Source organism: Artemia sp. Qi Xiang Cuo, chromosome 2 (genome assembly GCF_049724085.1).
Source record: "Artemia sp. Qi Xiang Cuo chromosome 2, ASM4972408v1, whole genome shotgun sequence".
In the NCBI taxonomy this organism is placed as follows: domain Eukaryota; kingdom Metazoa; phylum Arthropoda; class Branchiopoda; order Anostraca; family Artemiidae; genus Artemia; species Artemia sp. Qi Xiang Cuo.
The window spans coordinates 69,328,781-69,355,734 of NC_142795.1; the positions used below are offsets into that span (position 1 = coordinate 69,328,781).

Consider the following 26,954-nt stretch of genomic DNA (forward strand, 5'->3'; position numbering starts at 1 on the left):
GATCTTTGAAAGTGGAGATTTTTGGAGCTACACGGCTATTACAATCACACACGGGCCTGCGTCCCAGTCAATGGAGAGCTCTTGTTTTGGTTTGACATGGACTTTTGTATGAGACAAAAATGTGCCATCTCCCTAGAGTTATTAAATTTAGTCGACAAATGGGTTACAAAAAGAGCTATCCACGGTAACTTTGGAGTCAATATTTTTACTTTGGGGTAAATTTTTACTTCTACTGATATAAACTATGCTAAAGACATCTTTTTAAAGAATGGCTCTTCCCTAGAAACAAGACGCTTCAGAGAGTATTAAATGAGGCGCTTCTGCGGGACGAAGAAAAGTATCAAGAATACTCAACCCTTGAGCTGCAGCAAATTTTACTCATACTTATCCTTGGATTATCGTTAACTTGATTTGGTAGAAAAATTCAGATATTTTGGATCATGCACAACCACTAATGATGGGCAAAGGGTATGGTGATAAGATGCAAGCCACATAACAGCAGTCTCATCAATCCGTTATCAACTTTAAGAATCATTCTGAGAAAAGATAGAAATCCAATCAATAGGGGAAGCTAAAATAGAAAATCTCTAACCCACTTTTTTTCTCTACGATTGTGATAGTTCGCCAATAAAAATTTATAAAATTAATAATGAGAGTGCTTTCTACCATAGCAGCATGAAAAGAATTTAGCTCTTACAGTATTTTAGAGCACTGCCCTCCACAAGCTAGGCAGACGTGCTCACTTTTTTTTTAGACAGCAAAATAGTTCGATTGAATAACAACTGACCAGATTATATCATCCAAACTCAACTGAAAATAGCTAGATGATTTTAATACTTTTTTAGTTATGGGAGGGGTTTGACTATCAGCCCTTATTATGTTCAAGAGCCTTTGAGCTTCAGATTAGACAGATAGTTGAGCTATCAAATAAAAAGTCAAAATAGTAAAAAAGGCAAAATGAATCTAAGCTTTCTGTAGCGGTTTGTAAGAGCTGAAAGGAAAATTACTTCCAACAGTCTGCTTTCTTTTGTCTAATTTAGTTGGAAACCTAAAGTTAAATAGATATATGCAAAAACTTCCATATTCTTGCCTCAAAAAACAAATGAATAATTAAAACTTCCCAAAGGGTAAAAGAATATTCATAATTAAAAGACAGAAAAACAAAAAGTTCAAGGAAGAAAATGGGTTTACAGGCTTCAATAAATCAGAGAACTGGACGTCACAAATCCTTAATAAGAACTGTAGATCAATAATAGTAACTTAGCAATCTTGAAGTTTGAATATTTTTCTAGAGAGCCTCATTAGTGTCTCTGAATACCTGATAACAAGTTTATCGAAGTCAAAGATCGAGAGAGTTAGTTATTAATTTACATTTCTCCTTGCAGTTGGGTCTGACAGGAATCTTAGATAAAATTGATACAACCCTAAAATTTCCTTAAAATTAGGGATGATTCATGTAGCTTGCTTTTCAGCTGTGTGGACAAAAAACGTCCCTATTTAACCATTTAAAAAGACTATATAGAAAGCCGTTTAGAAGATGTTAAAAAGACCAGTTGAAAATTAAGACCTCAAAGAGATCAAAATTTTCCTTGATATTCGTAACCTAAATCAGAAAAAGTCATACTCAAAAACTCAAAACGAGCAGAAATTAATTTGAGTAGGATTCTAAACCTATGCTTTCTAAAAGCTAGCATATAATTTTACTTTACTGAAAAAAATTCAAATGAATTTACTGAAAAAATGTGCATTGTCAGTTTAATATACATATGCTGATATTTATTCCTTAAAATCCTAATTAATTTTTTATTTCTTCAAGTTATAAAAGTGAAAACATTTAAAAGAATTTTTTTCAGTAAAATACAAATTGTATTCTGGCTTTTAGAAAGCATAGCTATGAAAACCTAATCAGATAAGTTTCTGCTCATTTTGAGTTTGACATATTTTAATTTCTGCTTGTTTTGGGTTTCAATTGTTTATTGATACTGATTTGTGATGGTTGTATGCTTGGTAGATTATTTGATTCTATTTTTTTCATATTTGGTTTAATGGAGTTCTTTAATTATTTTTTTGAAAAACTTATTTTGTGCAAAAAGTTTTTTTGATTAATTTCTGTTCGTTTTACATTGACATAGTCTTTTTCAGGGAGAAAGACTTTTTCAGGGAGAAAGACCTATCAACTAAGTTGAACAAAATAGCCATATCAAAATGTTGATCGGAATTGTCTTGGGAAATGATTGGCGTGGACAGGAGGCGATTCTCCCTCCGATTACTTTCGACTACTAAAAATGGCAATTGCCCTCTCAATTTCCAATCGAAAGATTCCTTTTTGAAGTTTTCATGACAACACTTTCTATAAAAACATTATATGCCCTAAGGGCATAACTTACAACCTTCCTGAGGGCTGTGAGGGGGTTGTCATACTCTAAAACATAATTTCTAGACCCTTCAACTACGTTCAAAAAATGGCTATATCAAAATGTTGATCGGAAGTGTTTAGGGAAATTATGGGCTTGGAGGAGGGGCATTCCCCCGCCGATCCCCTCTGACTATTAATAAGGACACTAGCCCTCTCAATTCACAGCTGAATGAGTCCTTTTTGAAGTTTCTACGACAACACTGCCAAAGACCTAATTTCCAGAACTTTCAACTACGTTGAACAAAATTTCTATCTCAAAATTTCGATTGGATGTGTTTGAGGAAATGCTGGGCGTGAGAGGGGCGTTAGTTGCTTTGCAATCATTTTCGACTATTAAAAAAGGTTCGAACACTGGAATGTTTTATTTTAGTTATGCTGGCTGTAAAGTGTTTTATGTAGATTATATTAACAAATAAACATGCCCAAAACAATCGTGAGAGGGGGTTAGTTTCCCTCCAATCACTTTCTACTAATAAAAAGGACACTAGCTCTTTGAATTTCCAATCGAATGAGCCCTTTTTCAAGTTTCTACGACAAATATTTCAATAAAAACCTTATATGCCCCCCAGGGCATAACCTACAACCTTAGCCCTGAGGGCTCTGGTGGGAGTGTCATCCTCAAAAAGCTAATTTCCAGAACTTTCAACTACGTTGAACAAAAAGGCTATCTGAAAATTTTGATTGGATGTGTTTGGGGAAACGGTGGGCGTGAGAGGGGGTTTAGTAAACCTTCAATCACTTTCGACTATTAAAAAGGGCACTAGCCCTCTCAATTTCCAATTGAATGAACCCCTTATGAAGTTTCTACGGCAACGCTCTCTATAAAAAGCTTATATTCCCCCAGAGCATAACTTACAACCTTTGCCCTGTGGGCTCTGGGGGGTTTTTCATCCTCAATTACATAATTTCCAGAATTCTCCACTACGTTGAACAAAATGGCTTTCTCAAAACTTTGATTGAATGTGTTTGGGGAAATGGCGAGCGTGAGAGGGGTTTAGTTGCTCTCCATTCAGTTTCGACTATTAAAAAGGGCACTAGCCCTTTCAATTTCCAATCAAATTAGCCCTTTTTGAAGATTCTAGGACAAAACTTTCTATGAAAACCTTATATGCACCAAGGGCATAACTTAAAACCCTTGCCCTGAGGATTGTGGGGGGGGGGGAGAGTTGTCATCCTTGAAGACCTAATTTTCAGAACTTTCAACTACGTCGAACAAAATGGCTATTTAAAAAATTTTATTGGATGTGTTTGGGGAAAAAGTGGGCGTGAGAGGGAGAGTAGTTACCCTCCAATCGCTTTCAACTATTAATAAGGGCACTACCCCTTTGAATTTCCAACCGAATGCGCCCTTTTTCAAGTTCCTACGACAAAGCTTTCAATAAAAACCTTATATGCCTACAGGGCATAACTTATAACCCTTGCCCTGAGGGTTCTGAGGGGGTTATCATCCTCAAAGACCTAATTTCCGGAACTTTCAACTACGTTGAACAATGTCATCCTTAAATACATAATTTCCAGAACTTTCAACTACGTTGAACAAAATAGCTATCTCAAAACTTTGATTGAATCTGTTTGGGGAAATGGTGGGCATGAGAGGGGGGTTAGTTTCTCTTCATTGAGTTTCGACTATTAAAAAGGGCACTAGCACTTTCAATTTCCAATCAAATGAGCCCTGTTTGAAGTTTCTACGACAAACCTTTCTATAAAAACCTCATATACCCCAGGGCACAACTTAAAACCCTTGCCCCGAGGGTTGTGGGGGAGAGAGTTGTCATCCTCAAAGACCTAATTTCCAGAACTTCCAACTACGTTGAAGAAAATAAACATCTCAAAATTTTTATTGAATGTGTTTGGGGAAATGGCGGGCGTGAGAGGGGGGTAGGTGTTCTTCAATCACTTTCGACTATTAAAAAGGGCTGTAGCCTTTTCAATTTCCAATCGAATGAGCCCTTTTTTGAAGTTTCTACGACAATTCTTTCTATAAAAATCTTACATGCCCCCAGGGCATAACTACCCTTGCCCTTGCCCTGGGGGCTGTGGAGGGTTGTCATCCTCAAAGACCTAACTTCAACTACGTTGAAAAAAATGGCTATCTCAAAATTTTGATTGAATGTGATCGGGGAAATGGTGGGCGTGAGAGGGGGTTTAGTTGCCCTCCAATCACTTTCGACTATTAAAAAGGGCATTAGCCATTCAATTTCCAATCGAAAAAAACATTTTTGAAGTTTCTACGATAACACTTTCTATAAAAACCTTATATAACCCCGGTGCATAACTTACAACCCTTTCCCTGAGGGCTGGGGGGAGGGGCTGTCATCCTTAAAGACTAATTTCCTAAACTTTCAACTACGTTGAACAAAATGGCTATCTAAAAAATTTGATTGGATGTGTTTGGGGGAAAGGTGGGCGTGAGAGGGAGATTATTTGCTCTCCAATCACTTTCGACTATTAAAAAGGGCACTTACCCTTTGAATATCCAACCGAATGCGCTCTTTTTCAAGTTTCTACGACAAAGCTTTCAATAAAAACCTTATATGCCTTCAAAGCATAAGTCATAAGCCTTGCCCTGAGGACTCTGAGGGGGTTATCATCCTCAAATACATAATTTCCAGAACTTTCCACTACGTTGAACAAAATGGCTATCTCAAAACTTTGATTGAATATGTTTGGGGAAATGGTGGGCGTGAGAGGGGGGTTAGTTGCTCTCCGTTGACTTTTGACTATTAAAAAGGGCTGTAGCCCTTTAAATTTCCAATCGAATGAGCCCTTTTTTGAAGTTTCTACGACAACTCTTTCTATAAAAACCTTATATACCCCCAGGGCATAACGTACAACCCTTGCCCTGGGGGCTGTGGAGGGTTGTCATCCTCAAAGACCATATTTCTGGATCTTTCATCAATATTTAACAAAATGGCCATCTAAGAACTTTTATTGTATGTTTTTGGGGAAAGGGTAAGCGTGAGAGGGGGTTAGAGGCCTTCCAATTACTTTCGACTATTAAAAAGGGCATTAATCATTTCAATTTCCAATCGAAAAAGCCATTTTTGAAGTTTCTGCGATAACACTTTCTATAAGAACCTTATATGACCCCGGTGCATAACCTACAACCCTTTCCCTGAGGGTTGGGGGGGGGCTGTCATCCTTAAAGACTTAATTTCCAAATCTTTCAACTACGTTGAACAAAATGGCTATCTAATAAATTTGATTGGATGTGTTTGGGGGAAAGGTGGGCGTGAGAGGGAGATTATTTGCTCTCCAATCACTTTCGACTATTAAAAAGGGCACTTACCCTTTGAATATCCAACCGAATGCGCTCTTTTTCAAGTTTCTACGACAAAGCTTTCAATAAAAACCTTATATGCCTTCATAAACCTTGTCCTGAGGCTCTGAGGGGCTTATCATCCTCAAAGACCTAATTTCCGCAACTTTCAACTACGTTGAACCAAATGGCTATCTCAAAACTTCGATTGGATTTGTTTTGATAAATGGTGGGCGTGAGAGGGGCGAAGAGTGAGGTTAGTTTCACGTTATCACTTTTGGCTATTAAAAAGGGCACCAGCCATTTCAGTTTCCCATCGAATGAGCCCTTTTTGAAGTTTCTACGACAACTATTTCTATGGAAACCTTATATGCCCCCAGGGCATAATTTATAACCCTTGCCCTGAGGGCTGTGAGGGGGTCGTCATCCTCAAAGACCTAATTTTCAGAACTTTGAACTACGTTGAAGAAGATGGCTGCCTCAAAAAATTTTTGGACGTGTTTGGGGAACAGGTGGGCGTGAGAGGGTGGTTAGTTGCCCTCCAATCCCTTTTGATTATCTTAAAGGGCACTGGTCCTTTGAATTTCCAATCAAATGAGCCCTTTTTCAATTTTCTACGACAAAGCTTTTTATAAAAACCTTATATGCCCCCAGGGCATAAATTACAACCCTTGCCCTGAGGGTTGTAGGGGGAGTGTCCTCCTCAAAAACATAATTTCTATCTGGAAATCATCTACGTTGAACAAAATGGCTATCTCAAAATTTTGATTGCATGTGTTTGGGGAAATGGTGGGCATGGAAGGGGTGTTAGTTGCCTTCCAATCATTTTCGACTATTAAAAAGGGCACTAGCCATTCCAATTTCCAATCGAATGAGCCCTTTTCGAAGTTTCTACGACACCTCCTTCGATACGAAGTGCCCTGGTCTGGAAAAAAATAATACATTGTGCCAACATCGTTATTTACGTAGGCAGCGCTACTGCGCTGCCTATGATATCCAAACGAATACGGTTTGGGTACTACTCACATCCCCTCTCCTCAAAGGCAGTATCGGTTTAGGATTACCAGACGGGAAACCTAAGACGCGTGTTACTACTTCCTGCGAAGTTTGCTTATGATGGAACAAGCTTTATTTGGTATATTTCATGATAAGAAAAATTTAGAGACTCTCCCTTAAAAGGTCAGATCAGGCTGGAAACCTAAAAAAGAAAAATGTGGGAATTGGTCCTCACTTTCCCCCAAACTTTGTTGAAATTTGGCAGCCCATTCTGTTGGATACTTAGTGTAATTTCATCTCCCCGCTTCATATTGAGGCAGGATAAGTACCAGACCCAAAAATGAAAACAATTCACAGAGGTCAGTGCTCTCTTACTGGGGACAAGACTATTTTGAACTCTACGAAGGAGCGAAGGGAAAATAAGCCTTCACTTTCAACCAAATTTTGTAGAAATTCTACGGCTTGTTCCAGTAGATGAAAATATGTCCATTTGATATTTTAAGAAACTAAAACAAATCATCTTTTTGTATATCCTATTAAGTAAAAAAACTTATTATTAGCGCGTCATTGGTGCCTTACTGGAAACTATATGAGTCTTGAACAGTCTTGGAAAGTATAAACAAAATCAAATTGAATATTAGATATATAATGATATTAATTGTTGAAAGATCCATCAGTTCAAGATTTTTTTTCACTGTAATTTTTATTTTCATTTTCAATGCTGTAAGAATTGGAAAAGAATAAATTTGTAATATACCAGTAATTCCTTTTCAGTGAAGCGCCAATGACGCAGAAGGCTTTAGGTTTTTACAGTATTCATTTTCAGTAAAGCGCCAATGACGCGGTAGGTTTTAGGCTTCTGCAGTGAGGCGATACTAAAACTCTTGTTTGTAGTTATTTTTATTCGACTCAAACTTGATTTACTTATTCAATTTAAGTTTCAGTCGTTTTAAGATTTATTTATTCATTTACGTTAATATATATTGTATGTTTGTTCGCATTGATTGTTATATTAAATTTCTGTTCGTTTTAAGTTTCATTTATACTTTAATAGCAATTTTTTTTTCGTTTTAAGCTTGATTTTCATATTCAATCTAAGCATTACTCGCTTTAAGATCTATTTATTCATTTACATTATTGCTTGTTGTATGTTTTTGCTCCGATTGTTTATTTAATTTCTGTTCGTTTTGGTTTTCATTTATTCTTTAATAGTAATTTCTGGTCGTTTTGAGTTTGAATTTTAACAGGTATTTTTATCTCCTGAGCTTAAGTTTAAAACGGCCTTTACTTTTATTTGAAAAACTTATTTTTCGGAAAGTTTTTTTAATTAATTTTTGTTCGTTTTCGACTGCAAAAAGTTTTTATGGCATGGGGGGGGTTGCTTACGGTCCGATTATTCTTGACTTTAAAAAACGGATTTAGAACTTTCATTTTAAATCGAATGAGGCTTTTTTCAAAGTCTATACGATTACCTCTTTGATAAAAACCTTATATATGAACAAAAGACAGCTTGCATAACTTGTGGACAGCGATTGACAACAATGAATGGATTGAAAAAATAGCTCCAATAAGGGTGTTTAGATCATTTCACTTGCTGACACAAAGGGATCACGACTGTTTGGAATTGACCTTAATAGGATTTTGCGTGCCACAGCAATTTTGCATCTATCATAGAGTATGCATTTTAACCTTATAATTGGATAATTATAATAGATTTACTATGTATTCCTCCCATACGAAACTTTAGCTTATTAAAGTCTTTGGGGTGGGGGCGGCGTAGTTGGCATAAAGAAGAAAACTTTAGCGTAGACAGTAGGAGAGGGGGAGGGTGAGGTTGGAGACTCATCCAATACGGGGCGGAACTTCACTTATCTCCTCCGTTCCCGATTTAGGAGAATAGACAGACTCATTAGGCTGTAGAATGTTGGACCGTTTGAGTTGTGGAAGACGTTAAAATACTCAAAAATACTTTGTATTTTCAGTTATTGCAGGATTGATTTCATAGATTGTGGAATGGTGAGCCCCCTGTCCCATCATTTGGGTGAGCCTCAACCCATAATGTGCAATTTTGATTAATTGTTCCGTGTTATGTGCATATATTATTCTATATATACTATTTTGAGTTATACTTTTATCGCATTGCGTTCATTTTTAAGCCTTGAGATAAAAATTGATAAAAATGTCTAAGACTTATTAACATATTAACTTAATTTATTTATTAATCTACATTAATATCTATTGTATGTTTGTTTGCATTGATTGTTTATTCAATGATTGTTTGATTGTTTATATGCCCCCGGGCATAGCTTACAACGCCTACCCCCGGGCCCTGGTGGGCTGTGTCGACACCGGAGGTTTTTTTTTTTTTACCAGAACTTTGAACTATTTTAACAAAAGGTCTATCTCAAAATTTTTATCTGATGTATTTAGGGCGTGGAGGAGGGGGGGGGGCTAGTTGCCCTCTAATCTCTTTTGACTCTTAAAAAGTGAACAAGAACTTTCAATTTCCAATCAAATGAGCCCTATCTAGAGTTTATACGAGCATCCTTTCCATAAGAAGTAATTGAAAGGATTCGGAGAAACCTTAAATTACAACCCTTGCCCTGAGGGCTGTGGGGGAGTTGTCATCCTCAAAGACCTAATTTCCTGAACATAAAACTATGTTTAATAAAATGGCTGTCTAAAAATTTTGATTGGATGTGTTTGGGGAAAAGGTGGGCGTGAGAGCGGGGTTAGTGGCCCTCAAATCACTTTCGACAAATAAAAAGGACACTAGCTCTTTGAATTTACAATCGAATGAGCCTTTTTTTAAGTTTCTACGACACCGCCTTCTATATGCCCCCAAGGTATAACTTAAAACCCTTGCCTTGAGAGTTGTGGGGGAGTTTCCTCCTCAAAAACATATTTTCTATTTGAAAATCAACTACGCTGAACAAAATGGCTATCTCAAAATTTTGATTGGATGTGTTTGGGGGAATGAAGGCCGTGGGGGGGCTATTTGCCCTCCAATCACTTTCGACTATTCAAATGGCACTAGCCCTTTGAATTTCTAATCGAATGAGCCTTTTTTGAAGTTTCTACGACAACGCCTTCTATAAAAACCTTATATGCCCCCAGGCCATAACTTAAAACCCTTGCCCTGAGGGTTGTGGGGGATTGTCCTCCTCAGAAACATATTTTCTATCTGGAAATCAACTACGCTGAACAAAATGGCTATCTCAAAATTTTGATTGGATGTGTTTGGGGGAATGATGGGCGTGGGGGAGGCTAGTTGACCTCCAATCACTTCGACGATTAAAAAGGGCACTATCCCTTTGAATTTACAATCGAATGAGCCTTTTTTGAAGTTTTTACGACAACGCCTTCTATAAAAACCTTATATACCCCCAGGGCATAACTTAAAACCCTTGCCCTAAGGTTCGTGGGGGAGTATACTCCTCAAAAGCATATATTCTATCTGGAAATCAACTACGCTGAACAAAATAGCTGTCTCAAAATTTTTATTGGATGTGTTTGGGGAATTAACGGCGTGGGGGGGGCTAGTTGCCCTCCAATCACTTTAGACTAGTAAAAAGGGCACTAGCCCTTTGAATTTCCAATTGAATGAGCCTGTCTCGAAATTTCTACGACAACGCCTTACATAAAAACCTTATATGCCCCCAGGGCATAACTTAAACCCTTGCCCTGAGGGTTGGGGGGGGGGGGTAGTGCCCTCCTCAAAAACATATTTTCTATCTGAAAATCAACTACGCTGAACAAAATGGCTATCTCAAAATTTTGATTGGATGTGTTGGGGGGAATGATGGGCGTGGGGGGGGGCTAGTTGCCCTCCAATCACTTTCGACTATTAAATAGGGCACTAGAACTCTTGATTTTCAATCGAATGAGCCCCCTTTGAAGTTTCTACACGACCCCTTCCATATGAAGTGCCTCTGGGGAAAAAAATACTAATAATAAATAAATAATAAAACATTGGAACCGTATGGCCTTTACTATAGGCAACGCTACAGCGTTGCCTCTGATTAAACAGTTTTTGGTAACGAACTGTAAGTAAGGAGCGAATCAGCCCAATAGTAGCCAAGAATCTAAAAAAAGAATTGTGATGACAACTATTACGTCAAAGGAATTCGATTTTTATGCTGATTCCAAATAAATAAAACCCATCAAGTTTAATGTTACCCATCAAAAACTACGAGTCTAAGAAAATTTGCCTTATTTTTGAAAAAAGGGGGGTAGCACCCCCAAAAAAATCAAGTGATATCAATGAAAACAATACCATCAGATTCAGCATATCAGAGAACCTTACTGTTCAGGTTTCAAGGTCCTATCTAGAAAAATGTGGAATTTTGTGTTGTTTTGCCAGAAGAAAGACCACGGATGCTTGTTTATTTGTTTTTGTTTTCGTCAGGGGTGATTTTATCGAACCAATAGTTCTAGAAGATCGGGAGAAGGGTCATTCGAGCGGAAATGAAAAATTTTAATGCCCTTTTTGGGTGAACAAACAGTTTGGAGGGCAACTAGCCCAATCCCATACCCGTTTTTCCCAAATACATTCAATCGAAATTTTGAGATAACCATTTTGTTCAGCATAGTTAAAAGGCCCAATAACTATGCCTCCGGGGATGGTATGAGCCCCATGGCTCCAGGATAGTATGAGCCCCATGGCCTCTAGAGAAAGGGCTATAAGCTATGCAGTTGACCCATGATCTACAGAAATTAAATAAAATAAAACAAGTTTTTTCAGCTGAAAGTAAGGAGCAACATTAAAACTGAAAACGAACAGAAACTATTACGTATATAAGGGGTTTCATCCCCTCGTCAATACCTCAATCTTTACGCTAAAGTTTGAATTTTGTTCCAATTCTTTAAGAATGACCCCTGAATCACAAAGGCCGTTTAACTAGAATAAATAGCTTTTTTGAAACTACTAAAAAAAACTTTGGCATAAAGAGCGAGGTATTAACGAGGGGGTGAACCCTAACATATACGTAATAATTCCGTTCGTTTTCAGTTTTAATGTTGCTGCTTACTTTCAGCTGAAAAAACTTGTTTTTTTTAATTTAATTCCTGATCGTTTTTTAAATAATGCTGGGAAATCCGGCGCCCCCTTCATGGATAATTCCCTTCCACCATGAAAAAATCTTCCAGGAAAAGATCCTCCCATTTAACCCCTTTCCCCCCCCCCCCTCTCCCCGCCTGAAAACGTCTGTATACTTCCCAATAACAAACACTACATGTAAACAATGGGCAAAGTTCATCACTTGCAGCCCTTCCCCCGAGGACTGTGAGGGATTAAGTTATCCTCAAAGACATAGTTATTAGATTTTCCGACTATCCTGAATAAAATGGATATCTCAAAATTTTGATCGTGGGACTTTGGGAAAAAATGAGCGTTGGAGGGGGCCCCCAATTTTTTTGGTCACTTAAAAAAGGCACTAGAATTTTTAATTTCCCTTCGAATTTCTCGCTCACGCAATATTTTGTAGGACCACTCGGTCGATACGATCACCCCTGAGAAAAAAAAACAAAAAAAAATAAAAACTAAACACGCATCCGTGATCTGGCAAAAAAAAAAAAAAACCACATTTTTGGAGCTTGAAACCACTACAGTGGGGTTCTCTGATAAGTTAAATCTGGTGGTGTAATTTTCATTAAGATTGTATGACTTTTAAAGGTTATTTCCCCCTTTTTTCGAAAATAACGCAAATTTTCTCAGGCTCGTAACCTTTGATGGATAAGACTAAACTTAATGAAATTTATATATTTGAAATCAGCATAAAAATTCAATCATTTTGATGTAGGCTATCTATTGGTATCAACATTCCGTTTTTTACAGTTTATTACCACGAACCGTTTATATAGTATTTATTATTGGGAAACATACGAAAATTTTTCAAGGTAATTTTCTGCGGGGTAGATTTTCCAGGGTAAGGCTTTTTCCTTAAGAAAGAAAGCTTCGAGGGAGATTTTTCCAGAAGAATGTCACACAAGGAAGGGGGGGGAATTTCCTGGTATAATTTGAAAAACTGTCCTAGTCTTAAAGTTAATTAAATTACTTCCAAATCAAATCCAACGGCCCTTGTGTTTCAGAATTCGTTCTTAAATAATTGGGCCAAAAAGTCAAACTTTACCGTAAAGAGCGAGGGATGAGGAAGGGGCAGTCCTAACTCATATGCGGAATAATTTCTGTTCGTTTCAAGTTTTAACTTGGCTCCTTACTTTCAGTTGAAAATAACTTGTCTTTTTATCTGATCCAACAGTTCGTGGAAACGATCTGTAAGTAAGGAGCGACTCGGCCCAATAGTAGCCGTAACTCTAAAAACAGAATTTTGATGTAAATAGATGCATGGAATTTTGTAGGAAATGGAAATGGGGAATTTTGTATTTTCTGTAAGAAGAAAGGTCACGGATGCGTGCTTATTTGTTTGCTTTTTGTTTTCACCAGGGGTGATCGTATCGAACCAATAGTCCAAGAATATCGGGAGAGAGCTCATTGGAAAGGAAATTAAAAGTTCAAATGTCCTTTTTTAAGCGACCAAAAAGGTTGAAGGGCCCGCCCCCCTCCCCTGCCCCTTGCCCCCCAAAGTCAACCGATCAAAAGTTTTGGATAGTCATTTTGTTTATCAAGTTGAAATGTCCAATAAATATACCTTTGGGGATTACATGACCCCTCCCCCACAGCTCCTGGCGAAAGGACTGTAAGTTATGAAGTTTGTCCATTGTTTATGTGTAGTATTTGTTACTGGGAAGTATTCAGACATTTTTTCGGGGATTTGTGTTATTTTCTGCTGGGGAGGGAAGTTTTCCGGGATGAGCTTTCAAGGGGGAATTTTAAACTGGGGAATTTTGATGGAAATCTTACACGGAATACTTTTTATTTGTCTTGCTTTCTCTTTGCCGATTCAATATTGCATGTGGAGATGTTCCTGGAGAATTGTCCGTGGGAAATTTTCAGCGGAGTTGGGACTGTCTGGAGGATTTTTCCGTGGGGGGGAGGTTCACGGGAGGAATACTTCTTGGGGGAATTTTCTGAGGGAAAAATTCTCCATGGGACAATTTTCTGCGGGAGCAACTTCCCAATGGGGGGAGGGGGATTTCCGAGAAAAATTTCCCACGGAAGGGGGATTTCCAGCATGGTTTGGAAAACAATTAGAAACTAAAGTCTTTTCAACTGAAAGTATGCTAAGGAGAATTTTTCAAGCGGAATCGTCCACAAGAAACTCTACAGGAGGAATTTTAGCGAGGATGGAATTGTCCGGAGGAAATATTCCAGGGAGGGGTATTTTACATGGAAGGGATTTTTTACGGAGGATTTCTTGGCTAGAGGAGGGAATTTTAAATGAGGGGTGCCAGATTTCCTGGCATTATTTGAAAAATGACCAGAAACTAAATATAAAAACAAGATTTTTCAAACTGAAAGTAAGGAGCAATATTATAACTTAAAACGAACAAAAACATTCCATTTGAGGGGGTTCCCCCTCCTCAATATCTTACTCTTTACGCTAAAGTTTGACTGATTGTTCTTTTTTTAGTAACGACTCCTGAAACATAAGGGCCGTTTAATTAGAATAAAAGCTATTTTAAAAGAACTTAAAAACTTTAGCGTGAAGAACGAGGTATTGAGGAGGGGGGAGTAACCCCTTTATAAACGAAATAATGTTCTGTTCATTTTAAGCTTTAATGTTTCTCCTTACTTTCAGTTGAAAAAACTTGTTTTTTTTAATTTAATAAAAGATACGAGACACTCTTTACAGAGGTGATGCTACAACATTGCCTCTGAAAAGATAGGAAACAGAAATTGAATGTCTGCCAGAAAAGGAAGTTGCAAGTATTTCTATGAATTTTTTTTTTTCTTGGGAAAAGCCACTATAAATCTTTCATGGAAGAAAAACTGTTATTTATGGTTTATAACAAAACAAATGGGGTAACCGAGTATGTAAATGAGAAATAAAATAAAGAATTTGACATCTCGAAATCGTAAATTTCAGATTGAACAAGCATATAAACACAAGTTCACTTTTTTATTCCTTTTTTGTAGCTGAAAGAGAGGGAAAACCATTCAAAAGAATAGCATTGAAATTCTTTAAAGTCCCTAAATAGAGTTGATATAAACATTTCTTTAGTTTATCTATTTGGTGCGTCATTTACTTACTATTGACCCTAGTTATTCATGTCTATCTCTGAAATATCAAACAGCCTATTTCCTCTTGTCAATAAAAGACTACTTTAATTTATATTACAATTAGGTCTTCATATGTTAAAGACTAACCTTCTCTGATGTCCATATTGGTCCCTGTATGTCTGTTGTTTCCTTGCTTGCATCTGATCAGCAAGGAGGATTAAGTTTAGTAAGTCTTCATCAGACAAGGTTTGTTGGTTGCGCTGGGATACTCCTCGTTTGGTTCTATTTTTCTTAGCTGGTGCCTGAGCTGGGTGTCGAGCATTTTCCAGTCTCTTGCGAGCTGCCCTTGAGCTAAAATGTAAAGTTATCTACTTAAAAACCTTCAGATACTAGGCTTATGCGCTACAAATTCTAATGTTTTTTTCATTGATACTGGGTTGGCACATAAGGGCTAGCAAAATTTTTTGTATATCTTGAGAGTAGTAGTTGCCATAAGGTACCACCTATAAATCAGCTTATAGGTTACCATCACCTTTGGTGTTATCCATACATTTTTGTCTGCTCGTTATCTTATGAAAGATTGCTGTCTCTGAGAAATTATCGTCCGTCTCGTGCACTAACCAGCCGAACGGTCGGTAATGATCTTATAACTAAGCCTAGCGACTCATTCCCTGCAGAGCAAACCCATTTAGCAGCCAAAATCTGAAGTAATTCAAGGGTCTACAAACCCTGCTATAAAAAATATATTTTTTGTGATCTTGTTTGGTACTAAATCTCTTATCCTTGAGGAAATCAGAAAATTTTCCCTCGGGACGGAAGGGGAGCCAAATCCTGAAAACGGTGCAATTTTAGATCATGATATTTCAATTTCCGCTAATTTTTCTCCTTGACCCTCTCAATATTCCCTTAATTCCTGAAAGTATCCTGAAAATTTCAACTTGACAACCTTAGACTGCCCTAAGATATCGCAGATACTCTCTTTTTACAGCCAGAAGTTGTATATTGTCTTTTGATTTATTCCAACTCCCCCTACATTCCATGAGAGTTTAACCTTAATATCCTTAGCTGTTTCTGAGATATTGCATACAATTTCGACACCAGGATGCACATAGTGTCTTTTGGTTTGGTTTAATATTTCCTGAAATTTTCAACTTAATACCCTTAGCCATTTCCTGCTATATTGCAGGTACGCCCTTTTGACAAACTGGATGCTCATAGTGTCTTTTGATTTAGTTTAATGTCCCCCTCAACATTCCCTCAAAGTTTTAATTTAATACCCTTAGCCGTCCCTGAGGTAATGCAGATGCATCCTTTTGACAATCTGGAGCCATAAAGTGTCTTCGGATTTGATTCAAGATCCCCTTCAACTATCCTTGATATTTTCAGCTCTATACCTGCAGCTGCTCCTGAGATATCGCAGATACACCCTTTTGACAAACTGAATGCTCAAAGTGTCTTTTGATTTAGTTTAACACCCCCCAAGATTCCCTGGAAGTTTCAACTTAATACCGTTTCTCGTTCCTGAGATAGTGCAGATACGCCCTTTTGTCAAACCTGGAAACAAAAAGTGTCTTCTGATGTAACTGAACATCCCCCTCAACGCTCCTGATATTTTCAATTTAATACCTGCAGCTGTTCCTGAAATATTAGAGATATGGCCTTTTGACAACCTGGATACACGTAGGTGTATTACCTTAGGGACCTATTACCATAGGGGCTTACGTAGGTGTAAGCCCCTTGCGTAGTTTCCACGACAATCCATACCATATGAAGTGGCTTTGGGAAAAAATAAAATAAATATTTAATAATTAGTACATTGAGGGTTTATGGCTCTTTCAGTTCAGTTCAGTTCACCGGAGACTTTACAACCAGGACCAAAGCTAGAGCGTTAGTTCTGGTTGTACCAGTAATCCAATTTCTCCCCGATTAGGCAGACTATTATCATCTGAGGAAAATCTTCTTATTAACAGAGAATTTTCGGATGATTGTTAAAAATTTAGCAATCTCTTCCTAGACAAAATTGGTCAGATTTAGTAATGAAATTCAAGAAACGGTGAAAAACGAAAATTAAGAAAATTTTGAACCCTTGAAATAAAACAGTATAAAATACAAACACATCGTAAAAGTCCTTCGCTAAACTGTCCTCGGTGTTGAACATACTTTAAAAAAGCAAAAAACAAACTCGATAACAAAGAAACAAAATGCCCACCAGTATAAACAGGAAAAGACAAATTCGAAACTTAGACCAATAGCAAGAAGAAATTGAAGAGCCACCCTCTTACATGAAAAGCGAAAAGGTAATCGCATGAAAAAAAAAATGGAGTTGCACTCTCGGTTGAAAACGAATCATGGCAATGGCTTGGAAACAAGCAGTTAATTGTTTCGGTGGAGCAGCGTGAAGTTTAAGTACTGTTTTTTCTTTTTTTGTGTGTCACCGATTTCAGTTTATTGCGAGAAAGTAGTGCCTGCTCTCTGCAGTTTTCTCAGAAAATTCCACCTCAGACACAATTGATGAACCTTACAAAAGTTTTCGAAAATTGCACAAAATTCTTATCCGGGACCAATAAGAACTGTTTTTACTTGTACTTGAGCCAGAGCATACAATTTGTGAGGTAAAGTGGAACTTAATATCTATGTAAGAGAGGAGTATCTGAAGTTTGTATGCCAAGCTTTTTTCCTTTGGTCCATGTTGCACTGATCAAATCAGTTTTGTATTGATCAATAGTATTTGACGAGCTGATCAAAGCTCATGACATCTATTTCTTTATTTTTAAAAAAAGATTACCATTTTGAAAACTTCCAGGAAATTACACCTTCGTTGGTTTGGTGCATTGAAATATATAGGATACAACATCATAGGCAGTGCGCTAGCGCTGCCTAACTAAAGAACGATGTTGGCACAATGTGTTGTTTTTTTTTCCATACCCGGGCACTTCGTATCGAAGGAGTTGTCGTAGAAAGTTCGAAAAGGTAACATTTGATTGGAAAAGTGAGGTGCTTGCGCCCTTTTTGATAGGCGAAAGTGATTGGAGGGCACCTAGCCCCCCCCCCACGCCCATTCAGCTCCACCACACATACCATCCAACTTTTGACATAACCAATTTTTCCAGTATCGTTGTTGCTCAAATAATTAACATGTTTTTGAGGAGGACACTCCCCTACAACACTCGGGGCAAGGGTTATAAGTTATGCCCTGGGGGCATATAAGGTCTTTATAGAAGGTGTTGTCGTAAAAACTTCAAGAAAGGCTCATTCGATTGGAAATTCAAAGGCCTAGTGCACTTTTTAATAGTCGAAAGTGATTGGAGGGTAACTAGCCCTCCCCCCACGCTCATCACTCCCCCAAACACTTCCAATCAAAATTTTTAGATAGCCATTTTGTTCAGCGTAGTTGATTTCCAGATAGAAAATATGTTTTTGAGGAGGACACTCCCCCAGAACCCTCGGGGCAAGGGTTGTAAGTTATGCCCTGGGGGCATATAGGTTTTTATAGAAGGCGTCGTCGTAGAAACTTCAAAAAAGGCTCATTCGATTGGAAATTCAAAGGGCTAGTGCCCTTTTTAACAGTTGAAAGGGATTGGACGGTAACTACCCCCCTCTCACGTCCACCTTTCTCCCACACACATCTAATAAAAATTTGGACATAGCCAATTTGTTAGCCAAAATAGTTTTCGGTTCGTGAAATCAGGACTTTAAGGATGATAACCCCCTCATACACCTAAGGGCTAGGTTTTCAAGTTTTGTCCTGGGGTCATCTAAATTTTTTATAGACTGCGTTGTCGTAGAAACTTCAGAAAGGGTTCATTCGATTAGAAATTGAAATGGTTTGTGCCCTTTTTAATAGTCGAAAGCAATTGGAAGGCAACTAGCACCCCTTCCACGCCCACCATTTCCCGAAAGACATCCAATCAAAATTTTGAGATAGCCATTTTGTTCTACGCAGTTAAAGTTCAGGAAATTATACCTTTGAGCAGGACACTCCCCCCACAGTCTTCAGAGCAAGGGTTATAAGTTATGCCCTGGGGACATATAATTTTTTATTGAAATCTTTGTCGTAGAAACTAGAAAAAGGGCTCATTTGGTTGGAAATTGAAAGGGCTTGTACCTTTTTTAATAGTTGAAAGTGATTGTGGAAAGAATAACGCCCCTCTCATGCCCACCATTTTACCAGACACATCCAATCAAAATTTTGAGATAGCCATTTTGTGTAACGTAGTTGAAAGTTCTAGAAATTAGGTCTTAGAGGATGACAAGCACCCTCACAGCCCTTAGGGTGAGAGTTGTAATTTATGCCTTGGGGGCATATAAGGTGTTTATAGGAAGTGTTGTCGTAGAAACTCAAAAAGGGCTCATTCGATTGGAAATCGAAAGGCCTAGTTCCCTTTTTGATAGTTGAAAGTAATTGGAAGGCTTGACATTTTTATAGTAAAGATCAATGTGGGTATAATGTATTATTTTCTTGTTGTTGTTGTTGTTTAGACCAGGGCACTTTGTATCGAAGGAGTTGTCGTAGGAACTTCGAAAAGGGCTCATTCGATTGAAAGTAAAAAGGGCTGATGCCCTTTTTAATAGTCGAAAGTGATTAGAAGGAAACTAATCCCCCTCCTACGCCTACCCTCCCATTTGACTTCATGTTTAAAAACAAAATTTGCCATAAGATTAAATCAAAATGCACTGTGTTAATGCCAATTTCCAATAAGGCATCTCAGCAGTATCCCAAGAACGACTGAGGGTATTATGTTCAATATTTTGGGGCTACTTCTGCTCTTAAAATTTACCCAAATTTAAATTGCTTGAGTGTATTCAAGCTATGAAAGAAAGTAAAAAGATTTTTGTGGATGGTATCAAGTTTTCCATTTCAGGTCAACTAGAGGAGGTATGAAACTAAATTAAACACTACTATTTGTGTCCAGATTTTTAAGAGGGTGTATGTTGTTAAAAATTGCTGAAAATTTTTCTCCAGCATACAAATAGCAGGCCAAACTATAAATTCTTAAAAAAACTGAAAGATTTAAAGCATTATTTTTATTTTCTCTGAAAAGACTATGTCAATATAAAACGAACAGAAATTAACTAAAAAAAACTTTTTCCACAAAAAAAGTTTTTCAAAGAAAAGTAAAGAACTCCATTAAAAAAAAATTAGCAAAAATAAAATCAAATAATCTACCAAGCGTGAAACTACCGTACCACAAATCAGCATCGATAAATAAATGAAACCCAAAACGAACAGAAATTACAATAAATAACCGAGTCAAACTCAAAACGAGCAGAAATTGACATAAGTTGGGCTCAAAACCCCTATGCCTTCCCAAGGCCAGAACATAATTGCATTTTACTATAAAAAAAATACAAATGAATGTGCATTGTCAGTTTAATATACATATACTGATATTTAGTGATCAAAATCTTAATGTTATTTGATTTATTAAAGTTACAAAAGTAAAAACATTTATATTTTTTCAAGTGCAAATTATGTTCTGGCCTTGGGAAGGCATAGGGGTTTTGAGCCCAAATTACGTTAATTTCTGCTTGTTTTGGGTTTCATTTATTTATCGATGCTGATTTGTGGTAGTTTCACGCTTGGTAGATTATTTGATTATTTTTGCTCATTTTTTGTTTAATGGAGTTCTTTACTCTTCTTTGAAAAATTTATTTTGTGGAAAAAGTTTTTTAATTAATTTAAGACAAGGACAAATGGCTGTTGTACAACGGTAAGTTCTGGCGATGAGGCATGAACATCTTTTACTAGTGATTGCACCTGCTATATGTGTATCTGGCTTAGTTGAGGGCACAATAAATACTGTTCCATGTCCATCATGATGGACATGGTGTGTGTAAGCAAGAATATGTTGTTGGAAAAAGGTTATCTTAAGAGTAAGAAACCCTATGAAAACTATAGTACCTTTGTTTGTTATCTATACATTACAGGGAAAGTAAATTTGCCTTAATGTTGTATCATGCAACCTAGAACTTGATACTGCAGTTATAAATGATAATGCGGCACAAGATGTATTTTGCAATAATTAGTAGAGTACAAATTTTGGAGTAATTTTTCTTAACGGTTATAGATAGGTTTATAACACTAAACAAACTATACAAGATCGTATTCCAACCTTTAATCCGTCGAGTATAACGATTGATAAGGGTTAAGTTTAACTAGCTGACCACGGTCATATTCGCTGATGAAGGGTTATGTACTTCTAATTATTCATGTATCAACCTAGTGATATTTTTTCCCAGTAATTAGCGCGGTCTATATATAGTTGAATGATTATAAAATGTGCGTATGGCTTGATAGTACAAATTAATTTCAATTACATTATATTGCAAGCTTTCATCCATAACAGTGTCGAATACAAAAGCTCTGTTTTCAGGCCACCCACGTCCAAGGCAGAGTTCAACACGGGTTGTGCAGATTATCGTTTTGAGTACAGTGTTCAACACAGACGAATGTCTTCTCAGAATCCGTGTTCAACCATGCCATACTGGTTCGTTACAATTTTAAGGAACCCGTGTCCAACAAGCTGTCCAGCCCGAGTACAATCTGCTTCAAAGCCGGTGCCTGAAAACACAACTAAAAAAGGATAAAAGTTCAATTGGCTGGAAAGTAAAAAAGTTTTTTGTCCCCTTTTTCACAATTTCAAATCAAATTGAGTTTATTCTATTCGTATAAAGAGTATTTATCTTACATGAGCAAAATTGATTGGTGTCAGGAAATAAAGAGTAGAGTTGAATACAAAAACGACGTCTTTTCACGATCGTCTTTAGGGGATGTTTCATTTCTTTCCTTGAAGAAAAAATAAATCTTCATGAGACATAATTTCTACGTTCAGAGGAGTTGACGAAAAAATGACAAAGAGACAAAACCAGAGTGTCACTCTGCAACGCTTGTGTCAGTGAAGCTGACCAAAGGCTGTTGCAACACTTCACGTCGATCTGAGAACGTTAATCTAGCCGTGTACTTTTTATAAAATATAAATTTCAGGGGTCAGTCTTTTCTTTGAATTATGGGTTTGCCCGTGGAAGAATGTTTCTCTTTACTTAGCAAACTTGAATGCGAATTTCCTGTTTGAGAATGATCTCTTATCATATTGGGACCATGGGAAGACGTCTATGAAGGATGGTTTTGGTGCTCAAGCAAAATCTACTAAAATCTATAATTTATATTAAAAGTTCAAATTTGTTTTCTTATTTGGATGTGCTTATTTAAAAAAGTGCTTCCAATTTTCCATTTTCGTCCTCCAAAAAAACAATAAATAATTAATTTTATCTACATTTTTTCTATAAAAATATTGTTTGTTTCCTTAGTTAATAGAGTTTTAAAAATTTGCTCAAACAATCAAACTAGTCCTCAAACTGAATAAGTTAAAAGACAGTTTATTTTGGGGGCAATTTAATGACGAAACATTCATGAAATGAAGGGTGACATTTGGCAGCCTAGGGACCCAGAGTTTTTTGAAGAGCTAGGGAGGAGGAGGGGCTCAGTTTAATCCTTGAGGCCAACGTATATGAACCATATAAAGAAGACATTTACCTGTGCTTATTCTTTGTATGAAAATGCTGGTTTGCAAGGTTTAAGGCGGCAGCAACATTTCTCTTCCTTCTGTCGTATACCTGTCCGTCGTATATCTCATCGTCAGTCTGGTCGTTCCACCCTAGAATTAGTAGATCAGCTATTATGCTGATATTATGGAATGTGTGGGTTTTCTGAAACACGTCAAACGAAAAAAACATACTATGTTATGGTTTAAACTTTGTGTGGCCTGAAGTTAAGAGACTGACTAAATGTCCCTATTTTGATAAAAACTACCTTTCGCTGAACTGCTTCTTTGAACTCTTGAACACCTTTAAGGCAGAAGGAGTTTTAGGAGGACAGAGGGGGCACTTGCCCCAGGTGTGTAAATTTTAGGGGCGCAAAATTCTAAACAAATAATAAAGCAAAGGGCGTAGTTATCAGTAAGTATATGTAATTGAATCCGAAATTTTTATTTCTCCAAGAAGTAATTAATTGGGACCGGATAATTAATAATTTTGCAAATGCTAAAGTAAGAAAAGTGAAAAATTGGTTAAAACTTGGCCTAAAAATGTTTGGAAGACAAGTTGGGATTATGCCCCGGGAGTAAAAAAGGCCAGAATCGCCACCAATTTAAGGGTCTAAACATTGATTTGAACCAATTTTTTCTGCACGATATACATCATCTAACAGCCAGGATTTGTTTTTGTCATATTTTTCGAAATGATTATTAAAGACACAAGAAGGATATTTTTTGAAGTATACAGAAAACACAAGATAAATATAACAATCTCTCTCCTAAATCAACAGACGCTGACTGAATAGCAAATATGTGGGTCAAAAGTTTTTTTGTTTTTTTTCGTTAGTCTTGGGTTCAGGTGAGTAGCGCAAGTTCAATCTGTCACCAAGAGCGCTGTGTCTGAAAATTCCCCGCGCGCTACCAAAAAGTGTCATGTGAATTACCAGTAGCTCGGGAAGGACAGTTTCGCCATCTATACTTATATTCAAGACAGAACCGAATACATTTTACTGGAAACAATACAGCCCTGGTTCTTCAGCCCTCTTCTTTCACACATCATCCGCCAGATTCATCAAATGCGTGGATGAGCAGCTTAGTACCCAGAATAATCAACTCAATAACAGTAAACACTAGGAAAACATGGAAAATATGATTCAAGGCTAATTGTGGCTGCTAATATCATACTTTATGGTGTACATCAATTCTCATTAGGGTTTTGATGTAGAATCCAACTCTGCCTCTATAAATATTGCTTATTTTCCCAAAAAGTAAGTTCTTCAATGCAAAGTAAAGAGCTCCATTAAACCAAAATGAGAAGAAATAAATTCGAATAATCTCCCAAGAGTAAAACTACTACAGATCGTCGTCAATAAATAAATAAACCCAAAACGAGCAGAAATTACAATAAACAACCGAGTCAAACTCAAAACAAGCAGAAATTAACAGGAGTTGGGCTTACAAAACTCATGCTTTCTGAGGACCAGAACATAATTTACCCTTTACTGAAAACAAAACACATTTTAAATGTTTTCCCTTTTTTAACTTTACTAAATCAAACATTAATAAGACTTTAAGCAATAAATATCAGTAGCCTATATGTATATTAAACTGTCAATCCAAATTCATTTTTTTCAGCAAAGCGCAAATTATTTCCTGGTCTTTAGAGGACTAGTGGGGGGGGGAGGTGACCTTTCTATTTCCAATTGAATTAGCTGTTTTCGAATTTTCTACGACAAATCCTTCTATACGAAGTGCCTTGGTCAGAAAATTAAATTATACATTGCGCCCACATCGCTCTTTACTCAGGCAGCGCCATTGTGCTGCGTATGATAGACTAGGCTTACTGAACATCCTTAGATGCCTCACCCTTTTACATTTCCATTTTGTACAAAACATAGTATTTTGGATGTCTTCCAGTAGTTTTCTCCTCTTTATACTTCTGTTTCTGGCAATCTTGACGAAGGTCATCTTACGCTTCATTCAAATATATCTTATTTAAGAAACACGAAAGTACGACACAACATTTCCGCTACCTTTTTCTCCGAAACTTATCTGCTGCACATACAATCACCAATTATGTTAGTGGATGAATGATGTTTTCCCCCATGAAAAATGATAGAAGCCTTACGATAAATCCAGTTAATTCTCCTCCTTATCTTTCCAGGGAAAACTCATCCGTATCCAGGATGCATTCGTTAAGCTGGATTATCAAATCAAGCAATATCTGCTGCATATTTTGATAAAACTACACTAAAGGGACATTTTACAGAAGGAAGATAATTATGTTCCAGGGAAGTGATCGAACTCCAAATGGAAAGGAGATGGAGTAACCATTGGAGCGTGCTTAATTAGGAAAAATATTTTTGATTCCTTAATTCTTTCGGAAAGGCTTTTATTTGCGACCGATAATTTAATTTAGCAAAAGTTGGTTTTAAAGCACGCTGTTTTTAATGTTTAAATCTTGTAAATTTACAATTATTCCCCCTCTACGCATGCATAGCACCTATAGGTTGTAATAATAGGCTGCCAAAATTTGAAAACGAGCTTAAGATGTAACAATCCTTCGTCCCCTCAAGGGAATCAAGCTATTGGGCCAACATTCAGAACAGATTCTGAAATGTTTTATGTTTCACAAGACATTCTATGAAAATAAATTTTATTTGTTGTCGATAAGTACATAAACAATAGGCAAAACAGCTTTAGAATCTTTCAATATCTAACTACCTTATAAAATTGAATATATAATGCAGTTAAATGCACAAGCTTCAAAATGTGCGTGCAGATGAGCATCAGGGTTCATGGATTAGTTGAGATATTAAAAATGTATTCATGATAAGATAAGATTCAATGGTAATGAAATAAACCTACAATAAATACATTGAATGAATCCCTACAAAGTCTCCTTGGCCTTTAAAGGAGGGGGAAGATACTCGACTAATTTGAACACTAGCTTAAAGAGAAAAAATGAGGATTATAAGAATTACAATATCACTTTACAAAAGGAATAAATAGACTTTGATCAACCCTAGACAGAAAAAAAAATAAAGAAAAGCCAAAGAATTTTCAACATTTTTTTTAAAAAAAAGCTAAACCAGTGACACCTTTGAGCTTATTTAGGCATCATGTTCCATATAATATGACTCGTTGTTACAGAGTTGAAATTTGACCTTACAGAAGAGGTAAGAGGAATTTGAGCATGATTAGAGTTACAAAAATGATAATTAACTTGATCAGAGATAACAATAAACGGTGGAATATTAAGGAGTTCAGAGAGTCATAAGAAAGTATAACTCGATAACAAAGAAACTCCTAACACATGACCTCAGATAAACTTTTCTTATTTTACTTGTAGCCAAGACGGACTTAGATAATGTAAACTTATCTTCAGCACGATCCGTTTTTCCTTTCCTGGAGATAATTCTCACGTACTCAGGTTTCATTCGTTTAGATTGATTTTCAAATCAAGCAATATCTGCTGCATACCTTCACCAAACAAAGCTAAAGGAATGTTTTCTCAAATGGAAGATAATTATTTTGCAGTGATGAGATTGAATGTGAAGGAAATCGAATAAACCGTGGAGGCGTGAAAAATTAGGATAGGATGTTCAGTTGCCTAAGGGCTAAGCAGACGATCTGTTTATCCCAGCGGTTTAAGAAAGTACACGTGCGAAAATCAGCTGGCTCTTTCACAGAAGATGTAGCGTATTAGCGGCAAATTATTTCAAATTTCTAAAACTTGGCAATCAACTAAAACAAAGTGATTGCCATGACATCAAGTAGCATATTGAGTAAGCTGGCAAGTAGCTCTACAAATCTGATATCAAAAATATTACAACATATTGAGAGAATCTCTCTAGCTTAAAAGTCAGCCTAAATCACGCTAAAAATGACTGTCAGCCTAGAAAGAAATCCTGGTGCAAAAGTTAGCGCAAAATATACCCCTTTTGAATAAATACGGTCATTTTATCCTGAAAAAAAGCTAGATGTGTCTAGCTCTTAAAGGATTGTCGTAAAGACTTTTGTCTATAGTCAGTAATGAGTTGAACTAATATTGATTTTGACGAAATATATTTTTAGTGCTAGGATTCCAAAACTTTTTTCCAGAATCCTAACAGAAATCATTGCCTGATAATTTTAATATAAATTGCTTTCGTTAGTTTCAAAATATGTTAGCTAGCATCGTTAGAAAATTTCTCCTAAAGTGTAAACGTTGTAATTGAAAGTTGTCGGATAATTTGAAGCGCAATATTAACAGGTGAAACAGCAGCAAAACAGGATGCCCAGTTTCTATACTATAACTATCGATATAGAGTCCGTGACAGCTGATGTTTATTACAGTCAGCATCCCATATTACCGTAGGGTCATATTTAATGAGATTTTACGAACGCTGAGATTCAGCCAAAATTGGGGTTTGGGTATCATGTTTGGAATTAGAGCCCCTCTAGTGTTTATACAACCATCCCTTCCATAACAACCTGAAATGCCCCGGGGGCATAACTTACAACCCTTGCCCCCAGCCTCTAGAGGGTTGTTTCAACCCCAAAAGCATTGTTATATGATCTTTGGATTATTTTGAGTAAAAGGACTGTCTCAAATTTACTATTGGATGTATTTTGCAAAAACACAAC

The 26,954-nt window shown here is 36.9% G+C and overlaps 1 protein-coding gene across 1 annotated transcript in view; it reads right to left on the reverse strand.

Annotated features, from left to right (window-relative positions):
• The window catches only part of LOC148955549 (uncharacterized), a 106,248-nt gene that overhangs the window by 65,228 nt on the left and 14,066 nt on the right, over positions 1-26,954 (reverse strand). Inside the window, exons 3-4 of the mRNA XM_089107605.1 lie at positions 22,328-22,448; positions 14,941-15,144 (exon numbers count right to left, since the gene is read on the reverse strand). Of these exons, the coding sequence (XP_088963731.1) occupies positions 14,941-15,144; positions 22,328-22,448 (325 nt within the window). The remainder of the gene's footprint in view (positions 1-14,940; positions 15,145-22,327; positions 22,449-26,954) is intronic.